The sequence below is a fragment of the Phaseolus vulgaris genome, chromosome 8, assembly GCF_000499845.2.
Source record: "Phaseolus vulgaris cultivar G19833 chromosome 8, P. vulgaris v2.0, whole genome shotgun sequence".
Lineage (NCBI taxonomy): Eukaryota > Viridiplantae > Streptophyta > Magnoliopsida > Fabales > Fabaceae > Phaseolus > Phaseolus vulgaris.
The window spans coordinates 59,482,855-59,500,028 of NC_023752.2; the positions used below are offsets into that span (position 1 = coordinate 59,482,855).

Below are 17,174 nucleotides of genomic sequence, written 5' to 3' on the forward strand. Positions count from 1 at the left end.
AAAAAAAATAAGAGATAGTATGTGTAATACGATTTTATTTTTTTAATAGAGCGCAATGTAATTTTAAAATTCAAGTAATAAGAGATAGTGTGTGTGTGATTTGAACTTTTTTTACCATTAGAGTTAGTCTAATAATAGTGGACGTTTGAATACTTTGCATAAAGTCTTAGAATTAAATTCTAATAGTGTTGTTCAACACCAAAAATGCATTTAAAAAAGTGAAAAATACTTCATTTTGGTTTTCACTTGAAGGTCGTTAATAAATAATAAAAAAATTGAATATATCTCACATATTTTATAATTATTTTTTTAGTTTAAATATTTAAAACACATATCTTGACGTTTCACAAGTAACTTATAATCTCCAAGGTAAACAACACTATGATTAGTAACTAATAATCATTCCTTTTGTATAAAAAAATGGATTAGAATATGAACAACACTATGATTAGAATTTGTTCTAAGATTAGTTTAAATTCTTTAATATTTTCTACGTATCTGAGTTTTTCTTCTTATATTCAAAACTTATACTAAAAATATGATTTTGTTGTCATAAAAAATTATATGTATGATTAGTGTGTAAAACATTAGTACGATAGATTTACTTTTTTTTTAAAAATGTTATATGTATACTATTAGAATAAACAGTTATATTTACGCTTATAATTTATTTCTTTTAGATAAAGATGAGAGCAATAAAAATAATATCCTAATACCTAACTCCTTTTGGCAATAGCTAACATTATTTAGTGATGGTTGTTTTTTAATCATGATATTCAAATATGATTATGAAAAAAGAAATAATTTATAACTAAACATTAGTGTGGATTATGCTAGAAGGGATAGCTCCATCTTATAAGTGTGGATTATACTAGAAGGGATAGCCCCCATCTTTTAAATCACTCTGATAGTAAATATGACAAATAATTTTCCTACAATATATATAATATTTGGAGTAATTTACTAGTATATAACATTTTCGGTGAATGAATATCAGAATTAATTTATTATTAAATGTACTATCAACTATCGAGTGATATTATTATATATCAATCATTTAGTTCGAATATTTGAATAGTATTTTTGGATATCGATCATTCAATCCAAATATAAATCACACCAAAGAATGATTTGACCTTCAAGCATAATGGGACCAATCAGTATAAGGAACTAATCATTCTCTAAAGATGATTACGGGAGTATTAAGCTTTCATGGGCCTGAGATAATCTTCAGACCTATAAGAAAACTATAAATAGATGAGGATCCTAAAGGAAAAAAGATAATGATTCTCTAACTATAATATTCGTAATCTAAACATATCCACAGTTGACTTGAGCGTCAGAGTATCTTTGCAAGTACTCATCCCAATATACCAAAAGATCCAAAAATGAAGTCTTCATAGAGAAAATTCAACCTTTCATGGGTCTGGGATAATCCTCAAACCCATAAGAAAACTATAAATAAATGAGGATCTAAAGAAAAAAAAAGATAATGATTCTCGAACTATAATATTCATAATCTAGACATCTAAAGTTGACTTAAACGTCGGAGTGTCTTTGTAAGTACTCATCCAAAACACCAAAAGATCCAAAACTAAATTTTCATAAAGAAAATTCAACCTTAATCAATTTATAAAAACACTAAATTTATTAATTTAGTTATAGAAAACTTGTGTTATACCGTTGTTCACAACTCTATGATTTGTTTCTCTTTCTTTTGATGAAATTTTGGATGCCAATTCACAACTTTCAAAAAAAACTGGTGGCTCTTGTTCCACCAGCATCTTGTAATAATGTACTTTAGGAGGCCAAAGTAGAGACATGATAAAAGAGTTGGAGCTTTAAATTCGTTAGGTTTCTCTATTATTGACCATTGCTATCATTGAAGATTCAAACAAAACCAACACAAGTTTTTTCAGCTTCCATCATCATTGTAGGTTTCAAAAATTCCAATATGTATGTTAGAAAAACATCATTATTGTATGCTATTCAAATGCTATAATGTTTATGAATTAGTTTACCATATTTCATCAACATAACATATTTCAAAAATAATATTTACAGAAATACTTTAAGTACTGGTCAGTAATAAAATTTTCACATTAATATTAAACAACTCACATTCTTATAATGGATGTTTTGTCTTCCAAACCTACCTGGAGTTTTTGGATCCCCATTTGTGCATAGTTTACTTCACCATTTTATGTATTTCTTAGTTACTAGTTTTGGAATATAAAGTTCATTTAATTTTGTAGCCATAATAATAAAGATTGAGATCCCAAAAAATAGGTGGAAGTGGTTGGCAAAGAAACAATGGGAGGAGTAGTTGGGTGCAGATTTGTTTGTTTGCTTTGATCTCACTTTCTCTCTCTCACTCATCTTTTTATCATCTGTCAAATCACCATCACTAAACTTGTGCTTTGACTTACTTAGCACCACCAACTCCTACAAAATAAAACATTGTCTTTTGCTAACATCACGGATTTACTTAAATAAATACATTTCTAGATACCTTTTTTTTTCAATTTGGTTATGTTAGCCATTTAAATTGTTCTCTTAGATTCAATTGGTGTGCTTGATCATTTATTACATTAGTTTAGTTAATTTAGTAAGTTTTAGAAAACTATGACATAGATCATCATGAATGAATGTTTGTTACCAGGTAAAATAATATTGTTAATGTCAAAAAATACGGATTAATGGATATTTAATCTAATAAAAACTAAGATTAAAGTATAAATTTTTAAAATAGGAAATAAAATTGATAGTTAGATAAATGTATCGTTTTTGTTAATATATGGATTTTGATCTAATTCTCACATATTTTTGTATTTTTTGTTAATAATATTTTATTTATACGATGATTGGAAAAAAAGTTCAAAAAAATTACAAAATTGCCACCGCTTCGTTTTTTTATGACGGATTTCTTCGAACCGTCTTTAAAGAGTGTCGTTAATGAAATATTTTGTACTAGTGGTTGTTAGTGTCAGCATAATTAATTGAGATGTCAAGTTGCATAATGATACCTAACCTGAAAGTTTTTATTTAAAAAAAGAAATAAAAAATAAAACTGAAATAAATAAAAAATTAGAAATTATATTTTATCTCCCATGTTATTGATATATGCATGACTGAATTTGAACCTCTTGATTGTACCCTCTGTTATTCTGTCTTCAATGTTGAACAAACAAACATATGATACGACAAATTTTGGTTGGAGATGCGAACTCATCTTGTTTAAAAAACATGTTGACTTTGTTTTATCAAGATTCGAGGATTGAATCCAATGCTTGGGAAGACTGAAGAGAGTATAATAGTTTTTATTTTATTTTATTTCATTGCTCTATCATGGTCTATGAGCTCAATTAGAGAACCATTAAAATTAAATTTTGTGTGTTCAAACTTATTTTCAACTAAATATGCATTTAATATAATTTAAAAGAAAAATAAAATTACTTTTCAGAAATTCTTTAATGAATTTGTGAAACAATTTAAGAAAAATAATTTTCTAAAATAGGTAAATCGAACATAAATTGAGTTTATTAGATCTACTTAAAAATAAAGCTCTTCCCACAATTTTGTAATAACACTACAAGAAAATCATGAAATAAAAACAAATTTTAGAAACAAAAAATAATTAGTTGTTACCGTGGTTAAATTAGATATCATTTTAGAGACTAAAAAAAATTTTAGTTTCTCAATTAATTTTTATTATTGTTAAATAGTTTCTAAATTGGTATCTAATTAACTACTAAAGTTTTAACTATCAATTATTTAGATTCTAAATTTGGTAGAAAAACCTTAGTAGCTAATTAGATACCATTTTAGAAACTATTTAACAATAATATAAACTAATTTAGAAACCAAAAGCTTTTTAATTTCTAAAATGATTTCTAATTTAATCACTGTACCAACTATTTATATTTGTTCTCTAAAATTAATTTATATTTCATTCCTTGTTTAGTGTAGAACTTCATCAGCATATTGAATTGAAGCAGATTTATCTAAATAAAATCTGTAGATATTCTAGCATTTGATTGTTTTCTTTTTCTACCACTTGGTCTTATTATTATAAATTAATTCTTATGATTACTTAACATTTCTATTTTTTTCTAAGAATTAATTATTTTTTAGTGCAATAAATTTTTTATTTTAATTATTTTTTAAAAAAATATTTTGTATCCTTTTATAGTTGAAGTTTGTGATTTAAATCATTCTTTAGTTAGTTATATCTTAAATAAAACATGATCTGATTATTATAAGTGACGCTGTAACTTTATACGGTTAAACTAGTCTCAATAAATATAATTTTAATCAACAAAAATAAGTTATTCGTATAAACATTACAAATTTATTAAATAGTTCCATTAAAATATGAAGTAACTAGTATAATCACTATAGAAAATGTGAACTGATATAAACATTATCGATTAGAATTTACTTTAAGCAAATAAAATTATACAAATAAAAAATCTCAAGTTTCAACATTGTTTATGTTACTAAATAACTTTATTTTCCACAGAGGCTGTAGGAACTCTCCTAAAAAAAGTATATATGTTTACAAAAAAAAATCATTCCTACGAAGAACATGGCTATTTATTTTAATAAAGTAGTAATAATTTAATATACATATATCTTCCCATTGCATTTTTTCCACCAATTAATCATGTTTCCTAAATTCTATAAAATAAAGACATGTTTGTAATGAAGACAAACTAAAATGAATAAAACTATTTTTTTTTGGCAACTTCAAATTAACTTAGACGTTATTTAAAAATGATATTTTATATAAATAAGTAGATTTTTTTTTATAAAACCTAATCATACATAAATTAGAGATATAAAACAGGTCATCTTCACGTATTTAAACTCAATTCGATTTTGGAATTCCAGAAATGGGTTGGTAGAGTGTACAAATGAAAATAAATTTGAAAATTAAGAAAAGAAAGTATTTTATTTATCATAAAATCTAATTAAAATATATAAAATATAGATATTTTAGTGTAAATTTCATTTAAACATTATTTTTTTAATATTAGAAACATTATATTGATAGAATAAACTAACAATGTTGACAAATACATATTTTATTTGTTTTTAAATATTAAAACATAAAAAGAATATATAATATAAACTTTAAACATAACTTTTAATATATATTTATTTTAAAAAATAGTTCACGAGCTAGTCTATATTGATTCATCAATATTAAGATGAAAATATGAGATGGATTATATTAGTATAGATTTGCATAAAATGTGCTAACCCACCTCACGCTTATGTCTAATTATTTTTTGTGTTTAATATTATTAATATTTTTATTTATTATTTTATGAATATCACATATCTATCTATAATATTTCTTATTTTATTTTAATTTTAATTATTATGTTTCTTTATTAACTTGCATTAAGTAACAAATAATTAAATTGAATACATTACCAAGATTTAATACGATTAATGAGCAAATTACACAAAATTAAATATGTTTATCTTATTTTTAATTCAAAACTTTAAGGTCGAGAAATTGTAGATTTTTTTTTAATCATTCTCTTATTTTTACTCGTGAGACTTTCAACTCATACTTAAGTTTTAAAAAAGTCTCTTAGTGACTTATTGGTGGTGAATGTTTCCAATATAAAAAAATCATTGTGATATCAAAGTTGATGGTTTAGCTTGATGATAGACTCAAAATGAAAATAAGCATATTTTGTGCGGTAAAAACCTAACAACAATTAGAGTTAAAAAAAATGTGTTGGGATAAATGGGAGGAGGTGATAAACATGTTTCATTATCATAGAAAATTCATGGTAAAACGGTAAAATTTTATTCACACTTGAAAGAGAAACTATTAGAAATATAAGTATGAATTTTATATCTAGTATAAAAATGAAAAAGTTAAAATAACATACAAAAAAAACACTAACAAATTGATCATAAAGTTTTTCAACTAATATACTTTACTTAATTCTTAATTATAAATATTTAAATTTGGGATAAAAAAAAATTTATGACTTTTTTTTTTCATACCCACAAACATCTCATATGAGACATATATGTAAGTCTTATGTGAGTTAATTTGTCTCATTATTTTTTACAGACCAAATATTTGATAGATTGACATGCATTATCAGTTAGTTATCAACCACCTAGAGGAGGACAATTTAAAATAATAAAATTGTTTGAAATCTTTTACCTAACTCTCATATCTAACTCATTTTGTCATTTTTAACACAATATAATTATAATATTTATAAAAAAATCCAGTTTCTTGTTATTTTCTTTATTAAAAGTAATGATGAAAAAAATCTTTAAATATACTCTCAATAATTTATGCAGAGCAATACTTTTCATATTGCATCTAATAACAAATTATTAAATATAACAAAGTTATCAATGTTTATGTTAATTTATTTAAAATTATATTAAAGAGAATGTCTTACTCATTCAATATAGAAAAACTTTTACAATCACATTCTTTAAAGAAATAAAATTAAAAAAAAAACCTCGTCCACTAGGAGTAAAGGCAAACTACAAAGAAAACAATTTTTTAAAGCATTTAAGTCTTTTCCATTATATTTGGTTGATTTTCTCGAAATACAGAACATTTTGCCTAGTTTTATGAGCATATTAATTTTCAATGGAGAGACCCCATTTGACTCTCTTCTTTTACCAATTTCCCCACTGCCACAAATAAATGAAGAAATAAATACCCACTTCCTTCTTTTCTTTCAATATTCAAAGAGTTTCACTAATATTATATGCAAAGTTGTCTAATCTTTTATACTATAATTAGGAGATGACAAATCATATACAAAAACTATTTCACCCTATTCATTTTTTACAACACATCATCAATCAACTTATTTTCATGTCAAACATTGTTTTATCATTGGATTCGAATCACTTCTGACCCACAATGTTAATAAACTATTTTCTTTTTTGATACTACATAAACTTATACAAGAAATTAGGTTAAGAAATATAAGAAAATGATAAAAAATGGTAAGAAGAAAAGATGTTTCTTATTCTCTTATGTGTATATTACATCAGTCATGTATAGGAAATATATAGGAGTTTCTCTCTCACAAATTACAATCTAATTAGGTAGGATACTAATCATGAGATTCTATAATTATTAAATTAATTGCATATAATTGGGTACAATATCGTCAAATATTGCATACAATAATTGCATATAATTTTATAATTATTATTTCCTTAATAAGAAAACTAATTAAATACAACTTTTTTTTTCCTTTTGATCTAATATATTTATTTTATGTAACCACGCTTATTGTTGATAGTAAATTACTACCAAATCTTATAATATAATATTTTTCTTTCTCCAACTTCTGAGATTATTGAAAGATAATTTGTGAATATCTTTTTTAACAAAGAATGAAATGAATAAAATAAAAGGATACATTTGAAGAATTTGTGAATATTGTATTATTAGATTATAAACTATAATAAATAAAATTATATTTAAAAATATAGTATGTGTTTTGCCACACATTGACAAAAGAAATTACGTGAAATCGAGAAAAAAATGTTTAAGTTACTTTAAATAGATTTACGCTGGATGTTAACCATTTGAATTTAACTCAAACTCTTTCTTTCTTTCTTTCTTTTCTAACTTTCAAATTCTATAGAAGTAGGAATTCAAAACTAGTTATGATAATATAATTATTCACTCACAAAAATGGATCTTAAATTATATGCTTGAAGTTGGTTTCAGAAGGGAAGATTAAAATTTCCATTTCTAATAATAATATATAATTTCTAATTTTCTAATTTTAAAAAATAAAAATTATATGTTAATATGTAAACTTAATGTTTCAATCATTTATTTGTAACTGTTATATAACTCTTTTAACTATTATATAACTCTTTTAATTTAAAAATGAAATATTTTTCATTTTATCTTTCTGTATAAAATCCAATTGCTCGATCATGGTGCCTCAATGGATTCCTTTCATTAAAATGGACAACATTTTGATGTGAATTAATCTTTCAGAAAAGAAAAAAACATAATTTTAAAACAAAAAGAAGAAGATTGTGTAATAAAGTATCATTTAGGTAAAGGAAATTTACTTTTTGTGTTGTCGTTATAAAGTTATACGAATTTGTTGTATTGCTTCTCTCTGAAATTATCACTTAATTTACAGTAAATATGCACTGTAAATACTATTAACAGGGTAAAAAAAATACTGTTTTCTTGTAAAATAAAAAGTAAAATTTCTGCTAAAGGAAAAAATGGAAAAGAGAGAAAAACAATGAGAAGATAATGGAACAAACAAGTACAAAAAAAAAATGAAATGTGTGTAATGAGAATGAGATGCAGAAAGAAGTGAATGGATGATTCCATTAAATGTGATGGCAGTCCATGCATGTGATGCGAGGTATAAAAACTTTCAAATAAAGAAACCTAATTTCTTAAGATTGAAAGGGAGAGGATCAATAACAAGTTCAACTCTTCCTATTTTCTCTAATTCCTAATTAGAGAGAAACCCTCTTTCCAATTTTCTTTTATTTTTATTCATTTCAAATTGTATCCATATTTTTGCATGTACTATTGCAACCCAAAATGTTCAAAGAAGGGATTTTTGTAACAGTAGAGATATATATTTTATTTTATACATTACATTTGAAAGTCTATTTTTCTTTATTATATCTCTCTCTAATTATCAATTTATTTTACAAATGACATTTTTCTAGAAAATAAAAGGTAAACAAACAATAGGGATTGGAAGAAAAGCATATAAAATTGCTTTGTTTCCCCTGTCATGTGCAATTGCTAATTTTTTTACAGTGCTTTTGATCTGGGCCGTTTAAGGAGTTATCACACAGTATGATAGTCGTGGTGCTTCGTGTGCATTGTTATCTGACTTTTCACTCTCTTTCTCTCTCTTCTGGTTTAGTCAAGAAGCAAGAAAAGAGGTCACTGTGTGTTATGCATTGCTCTGCTGGCCAAACCATTCTTTAATCCTTTGCTACCTTTTTGTTTCCTCTTTGCTTTTTATTTATATCTATCTTCAACTTTGACATAAATAATTAAAGTAAAAGGGCTCACTTTCCTGAATCTTGAGCCTTTCTTACTTTAATTTTGAACTCCCTAATTAGCCATGCGTCTTCACTTCTTCTAGCTGCTATAGTAAGCTCTACCTCAAAACGCCCCTCCATTTTCATGCAAATTCTCTGGGGTGTTGAGCTTTCATGCTCCAATCGAGACATCATTTGTTAATTACTTGAGAATCTGAAGCATAGTTCAAGACTGCAACTTGCTCAGCTTCTACAGTGTGAATGCATCTTGCCTTGTGGTTTAATCTCTGAGCTGTTCCATGAATCCTTGTGTTTCTTCCTGTTTGCTTCCTTTCAGGTGATTACTCATTGAAAAATCTTTCCTTTCCTTGTCTCTGCCTGCTAACTTATGCTTGTAACTTAGTTTGCAGATCTGGGGTGATTTGTTTCAGTGGTTTTCATGAATGCCCACTTATGGGCTTCAAACTATAAAATGGGTTCCACATTGTGGGTTTGGCTTCCAAGGATGTGTGCTTCAAAGGGAGTTTTGGGGTTTCTTTCTGGTGCTAGTGTTTGGTGTTTTTCTTCTTGATGTGGGGTGCTACTTCTTAATGATGTGAACTCTTGGGGTTCTGTTTTTTTATTTTATGTTAGATGTTTTGTTTTTAGTTTTTTCGATGAAAATTTAGTTGTTGAACAACTTTGACTATTAGTGGTCTTTTAACTTCCGTCCCAATACATTAAATGTGGTGTGTGAACAAAATTTGGGTTCATAATTCATTCATTTGTATTCAATGTAGAAATTCGGGTAGTTCCTCTTCCGTGCAGGAAAAAGAAAAGGCAGGAAGGAACCTACATTGGTTTCTGGTTGGCAAGAAAATGTGTTCTGAGAATTAACTGCAGAAATGTTAGTTCAAGTTTTAAAGTCACAAGAAAGCTAAAGTATCTACTCCAACAACTTAATTGGACAGTAAATGTTGTTCTTAAGTTCTTTTATATTCTCTTCAGCTAAAAATCCTGGGATTCTTTTCTTTTGGGGTTCATCTACTTGGCTTTCTACTTGGGACCATTTGTTGGAAAAGCTTCTGTCTCTCAAAAATGGCTAATGTTCCAGCTAGTTGACTAATAGCTTTCGGCTAATTAAGAAGGAATTGGTCATTTCTTAGACCAAACATTTCCCTTTTCCTTCTTGACCAAGCTGTCTTAACATTCTTTTTTGTAGTCATCTTCTCCACTGCTCATTTCTCTTTGTAATTGATTAGCAGCTATGATTTAGGTATGGCCATTGTTTGTTTCAACTGTAACTTGAATATTCTCCTTGTTGGTATAATTTTCATTTGATATCTTTTAATGTCCACTGTTCAAAACTGAAAATGATGCTATTGTTTTCATTCAACATCATGTAATATTTTTTTATTTTCATTTTGTCACTTATACTCTTAGTTACACTAAGCAAGGATTGTGACTGATGTATATAACCTGCTCCAAGATGAATGTTTTCGTTAGGTTACTGTTGTGCTGTCGTTTGTAAGTGTCACACTGCAAAGTTGAAGCTACATTAGGCATTTTTAAAATATTAAGTATGTTTCTGAATATCAAGTATTTTTTGTAACCTCAAAAGGTTTAATCCTCCATTACAACTGTGATGGTAATGGAAATCTTACATTAAGCAAAAAGATATTGCAAAATTGATTCAGAGCTTGCAGCTACCTAAATATTTCTTGGTTGATTCAGATGTTCCTTTTAATTAACTGTAATTATTCTATGAATACCTTCAGAAATGTTGTCATGATAATTGATAGTGGTTGCTTCTTCATGCTATTGTATTCTAACTTAGATTTGTGCTCATGGTACTAAACCAGGAAAATATGAAGGATGGCAGATATTACTTCAAATTCAAGTGTCAATATCTCATACCTTATCACCAAAAAACTCTCCATGAAGTTCTACTTCCCTCGAGTGCATCCTTTCCTTTTCATAATTGTTATTCTCTGTCCTATGGTCTTTGCTGACTTAAGTTCTGACAAGCAAGCCCTTCTTGATTTTGCTGCCGCTGTTCCCCATCGCCGTGACCTTAAGTGGAATCCAGCTACTTCAATCTGTACATCGTGGGTAGGAGTCACATGCAATCCGAATGGCACCCGTGTTGTTTCTGTCCGGCTTCCTGGAATTGGACTAGTCGGCACCATTCCGGCCAATACACTTGGCAAGATTGACTCACTCAAAAACATCAGCCTCCGTGCCAACCTACTCAGTGGAAGTCTTCCTCCTGATATTTCTTCTCTTCCTTCCCTAGAATATCTTTACCTCCAGCATAATAACCTTTCTGGTAACATACCTACCTCATTGTCCACCCACCTCAATGTACTTGATCTGTCATACAATTGCTTCACCGGTGCTATTCCAAAGACATTACAAAACTTAACACAACTAACTAGGTTGAACCTCCAGAACAACTCCCTATCTGGTGAGATACCAAATCTCAATGTCACTAAGCTCAGGCACTTGAATTTAAGCTACAACCATTTGAATGGCTCTATCCCTGCTGCCCTTCAGACTTTCCCCAATTCTTCTTTTGAGGGCAATTCTCTATGTGGATTACCTCTAAAGTCATGCTCTTTAGTCCCCCCTGCACCTTCTCCATTAAGTCCTTCCCCACCAAGTCCTTCAAGACATAGCTCCAAAAGTAAATTGAGTAAGGCTGCTATCATTGCAATTGCAGTTGGTGGGGGTGTGCTATTATTACTTTTAGTAGCTCTCATCATTTTTCTGTGTTGTTTAAAGAAAAAGAATGACGGAAGCCCCAGAGCTACTAAAGGCAAGGGTCCTAGTGGTGGGAGAAGTGAGAAGCCAAAAGAAGAGTTTGGAAGTGGGGTGCAAGAACCTGAGAAAAACAAGTTGGTTTTCTTTGAGGGCAGTTCTTATAATTTTGATCTAGAGGATTTGCTGAGAGCTTCGGCTGAAGTTCTTGGAAAGGGTAGTTATGGTACTGCATATAAGGCTATATTGGAAGAGTCGACAACAGTTGTAGTGAAAAGGTTGAAGGAAGTTGTTGTAGGCAAAAGAGAATTTGAACAGCAGATGGAGATTGTGAGGAGAGTTGGACAGCACCCTAATGTTGTGCCACTTCGTGCTTACTATTATTCCAAGGATGAGAAGCTTTTGGTTTATGACTACATCCCAAATGGCAATCTATCAACCCTCTTGCATGGTATGCATTTCTGTTTCTCTTTATTTCAGTTAAAACTTCTAAGCTTGTTTTAGTTTTCTATTATTCTGTATTTGAGTTTATACATATTTCGCATGAAATTTTACGTACAGAGTTGAACTTCATGATATTTGAGTAGAAGGACTAGATCTATTATTATTAAATAAATTGTAACAAAAAGTAATGGGGAATCAATTTCTGACATCTCCATTGAATGTGACTATGAAATGTTGAAATAAGTGATCCATTGCTTCACTATGAGGTGATGACACTTTATCTTAGTTAATTGATAGAAAATACTCTTATATCATTAATCCCGCAAGTAAAGCTGTAATATGTTTGACCTTATAAGTAATATGTATTAAGTTTTGACTGAATTTAGTCAGCATACTAAAACTGGTAAGTACATCATTGACCACTAGTTATGTGATAGAACACCTATTGATGAAGAAATAAATACATTACAGAACACATAATCCTACATTATACAGCAATACATTTGCTGTCTTCGAGACAAGTTTAGTGAGTATTTTCTACCCATAACTGCAAGTCATACACTTGCCTAATTACACTCCCTTTTTTTAATATACTGCTAATACACAACAGCCATTAGTTATTTTCCATGAATAATTGCCATCGTGTAGTTTCTATTACAGAACTAAGAATTACAAATACAAGTTATTTTATATCATATATAGTCCTTATTATAGGTGTCTCTAATCCATCAATGAAAATCCTTCCTAGCCCATTTTGTAATTAGTTCCCATCATTATGTACCTGCAACTGAAACTGCACGTAGTTTCCTTATTGTAGTCTGTCACAATCATCATCATATATAGCATGCTATTTGCTTCGCATATTCACACTGAATTTCTTGTTTACTGCTATGAAAGCAGTAGAAATATGGTCATATTTGAAAGAGATGAAAATTCTTATCATAGTTTTGGAAACTATTCTATTGTTTGAATATGTCTTTTAGGATAATCTCATTTTCTGTACCTGTTGATGTTGTTTACCTTCTTATGGTATATGTACATGAGTTAAATTGGATCTGATTTCAATGACAGGTAACAGGGCAAGTGGAAGAACTCCATTAGATTGGAACTCCCGAATAAAAATCTCTGTTGGAATTGCCAGAGGAATTGCTCACATACATTCAGTTGGTGGTCCAAAATTCACTCACGGAAATGTGAAATCCTCGAATGTCCTCCTGAACCAGGATAACGATGGCTGCATCTCTGACTTCGGCCTGACCCCACTTATGAATGTTCCTGCAACACCTTCTAGAGCTGCAGGCTATCGCGCCCCTGAGGTGATTGAAACTCGTAAGCACTCTCACAAGTCAGATGTGTACAGTTTTGGTGTTCTCCTTCTGGAAATGCTGACCGGAAAAGCGCCTCAACAGTCTCCAGGACGCGATGACATGGTTGATCTCCCAAGGTGGGTGCAGTCTGTTGTTAGGGAGGAGTGGACTGCTGAGGTTTTTGATGTGGAGCTAATGAGGTACCAAAACATTGAAGAAGAAATGGTGCAAATGTTGCAAATTGCCATGGCCTGTGTGGCAAAGGTTCCAGATATGAGGCCTACCATGGAGGAAGTAGCGAGAATGATTGAAGAGATCCGGCTATCTGACTCCGAAAACCGGCCATCTTCAGAAGAGAATAGATCCAAGGAGGAATCAACTGCTCAAACTCCATAATTAACTCTGTCTTTCTTTCTTTCTTGTGTTCCAAGCAAATTGGTTTCTTGAACTTGTTTTTTCAGAAAGCAACATTCAGTGGTATATATAAGAGTGCATGAAACAGTTCTCACAGATGGAATCACTTCAGTTGTTTTGTTCCCTAGGAAGGTTTATTTTATTGTATTCTTGTGATTAACGTTGTGATTCAATTGATGATCTTCATTCAAGAACAATCTGTCCCCTTTGTTCTACTGATTGTTAGAACTATGCAGTGTTTCTGAATCACCAAATCATGCCATGGATAGGCAAATGATATGATAAATAATTAATACCCTGTTGTTTGTCTGTTGATTCTTTCAATTACAGTGTGGTGATGTCTTAATATATGCTTCAAAAGGCATCTAATATATATGGATAAATTTAATATTCATTTTTGGCATAAATTCCATGTACATACATCCCAAAAGTTTCACTTCACTGGTTTAATAAAATCTACCAGTTAATACTTGTTCATTGATATATTCCATCCAAATAATGGCTCTGATCGATAGCATAATACTACTGGTTTATTGTAAGATAATATTTTTCATAAATTTTTATTGAAAATGAATTTTATTTATTCAATTATTAAATTACTTGATAATTTAAATCTAATTAATATACACTTATATTATCATCTCTCCATAATTTGTTTTATATCATGACATTATTAACTTTACCATGTATCTTAAAACATGTCATACTTCACTCTATCACATTATCTGAATAAATGAGAATAAGAGAGATTTAACATCAATGAAACATAAATCAAACTTAAATAAGGGATTAATATACCTCCAATCTAAAACCTTGATGAATTTGTTAGTCTTTCTATTTTTATTTAGTGTGACATTTAGACTAACACTTTAAACTTAAACTTACACTCTTGGGCATGAGTATCCCAAATACAGGTTGAAAACTGGGTGAATAGAAATAAATTAAATTTTTATCAGCAGCTTATCTCTAATGCATGACCATGTCACCTTTTTCACTATTCTAAGTTCTATACATTAAATAAACTAACAAAAAAGCCACAATCATGTTGTTGGAAGGCCATTATCAATCATTGCCATTTTTGTAATCCAAAGATTTCAATAATGACTGCTTCTTCTTCCTTTTCCCACTTACCAAAAGAAAGTTAATTGACTGTGATTTTTGCTGTCTTTGTGTATGTCTGCATTGCATTACTCATATAATTTTAGGAAATAAAATGACCTGGCTATTATTATTTTTTGAAAATTTAATGTGCCCTCTTTTTTTGCCTCCTTTCATAGAAATGACACTGGTATCAAGTAAAATCTATTATTGTCTTGACGAAATTTTATTAAATAGTCTTAAACTATAATCTCTTGCCTCAGTTAATATTTGTACTAGTTTTCTCCCTTTTGGGGTTTTTGTGGATGAAATTTCCTATGAGGATTTGGGGCAATCATGGATGTTCATGTTCCTGTTTTTCCTTCTGTCTATTTGATTTATGGTTTTCTATAGGTATTTGTTTCTTTCAATTTGGTATTCATAATTTTATTTTACATATTAACTATTTTATTAATGTTTTCAAATTTAAATTATGAAATTACATTATCTTGAACTTTATTTGTTACTTTATTGTCTTGTCTCTAGCACCAAAATTTTGTTTTTTTTCTATAACTTTGTACTCAAATTTCTTGAGCTTCAGACAACTTCGGATCATTTATACTTGGAAGGATTTCTCCATTTCATCTAAGATGGGAAAAATTTGTTCTCTTTAAGAAGTTGAATAAAAGAAAAGAGAAGAGATCCAGATATAAAGAAAAGTCAGGTGTGTTTCTGGATTGATGGTAAGAAAGAAATTTAAACAAAAAATCTCATTGGAATGTATTAAAACTAAAAAGGAAAGAATACACAATAATAGAAGTAGAATTAATAAACAAAAAGTGTGAAAAAAAGGTAATTTAGTTTTTAAATCCAACTTTTCCATGTTTTTCTCTCAAAATAAGATGAAGCAGACTTAGCTATTAAATTCTCCCTTTATCTTCATACCTTCTCTTGCATCTTTATATTTTTTTTAATTTCAAATTGAAATGAACAAAACCTCTAATCTATAAATAAAAAGAGACTAAAAAGATGTTTCCAATAAAGTATAGGAAATAGTTAGTAGAATTTTTTTTTTTTAAGAGATCCCTTTAATTTTGTTTATTTTTAAGTACTAAAAAAAGTTAAATAAAAGTTATTTGAGCTAATTGTGTCATAAAAATAAAAATTAATAATTATTAAATTATTTCTTTTTTAATAATGAAAAATTAAATCAAATAAAACAAAAAGATATTTAAAAAATATGTTGTGAGGAATAGAAGTATTGCGGTTGGAAAAGAAGTATGAAATTGCTGTTGAGGTTATTTAGAAATCTCAGGCTATCCTTCATTTAAGATCATCTAAAATTTTAAAAAAGAGGAGGTGGAGGAAGAGTTTGTTCATTTAGCTTCTTAAAAAACTTGAACATTGAACCAAATTTAAAACAGCCTCTTATTAATTGTGGGCTTAGCATCAGTTTTGGAATCGAACTGGTTTTAAAGCCAGTTTTGAACCTAAAACCCGTTTATAAAAAGGTTTCGTATTGGTTCACATAAATCCAAACCACTTTATATAAAAAATATGGTTTGGTTTGGATTTGGTTGGGCCTTTTCAAAATACAAACCACGCCCACCCCTATTGTCTAAATTCAGCATAAACATGTACGTTGCAGAATGAGTTGGCATGAATAGGTTTTGTTTAAAAAATAGCAAGTTTTTTGCTCATTGAGCTGTACTACATGTATCAAACAGCACATCAGTGTCTTTGTCGAAAGCGAAAACGTAGAAATACTTTATGATAAGGGTCTTAAATGGTTTCTCTTGTTGAATATATTTCCTTAAAATGTAAAAAATTTGTATACAAACTTTGTTGTTATTATTATGATTGGTTTCAGCATTGTACTAGCATTGCACAATTGTCTTTGAATCAACAGGCATTGTAGATACTACTGATAGGAAAGATTTTATCTTTAAAATCATTTTCTGTAAGAAATTTTGACCCGAATGATACTCTTTTATGTGGAAAAGAAATTTTCACTCTAATCTTCTATCTAATTTGAATGAAACATAAAAGCAGAAAAGCAAATTATTACTTGGAAAAGTAAACTATCGGGTTGTGTTGGGTAGGATTTGACGTGTTCTGAAGTCCAGACCAGAGTCCAAACCATTCCCT

At 28.9% G+C, this 17,174-nt stretch overlaps 1 protein-coding gene across 5 annotated transcripts; it reads left to right on the top strand.

Moving 5' to 3' along the window:
* The first annotated feature begins 8,720 nt into the window (after positions 1–8,720).
* Positions 8,721–14,244, top strand: LOC137827234 (probable inactive receptor kinase At5g58300). 5 transcript variants are annotated; one of them, XM_068633496.1, is made up of 4 exons: positions 8,855–9,382; positions 9,825–10,300; positions 10,887–12,235; positions 13,300–14,244. In XM_068633496.1, exons 3-4 carry the CDS (start codon positions 10,900–10,902, stop codon positions 13,929–13,931), a joined length of 1,968 nt encoding a protein of 655 aa, XP_068489597.1. In that variant the 5' UTR covers positions 8,855–9,382; positions 9,825–10,300; positions 10,887–10,899; the 3' UTR covers positions 13,932–14,244. The 5 variants fall into 5 exon arrangements, with proteins under 5 accessions (XP_068489592.1, XP_068489597.1, XP_068489593.1 ...); XM_068633492.1 differs by having other exon boundaries at positions 8,890–9,382; positions 9,449–10,300; XM_068633493.1 differs by lacking the exon at positions 9,825–10,300 and adding an exon at positions 9,449–9,622 and having other exon boundaries at positions 8,916–9,382.
* The last annotated feature ends 2,930 nt before the right edge of the window (positions 14,245–17,174 follow it).

Coding starts and splice junctions, on each gene's coding strand:
- LOC137827234 (XM_068633491.1), top strand. CDS start 10,900: ATGGCAGATATTACTTCAAATTCAAGTGTCAATATCTCATACCTTATC. Junction 12,236..13,299: donor TCTATCAACCCTCTTGCATG/GTATGCATTTCT, acceptor TTTCAATGACAG/GTAACAGGGCAAGTGGAAGA.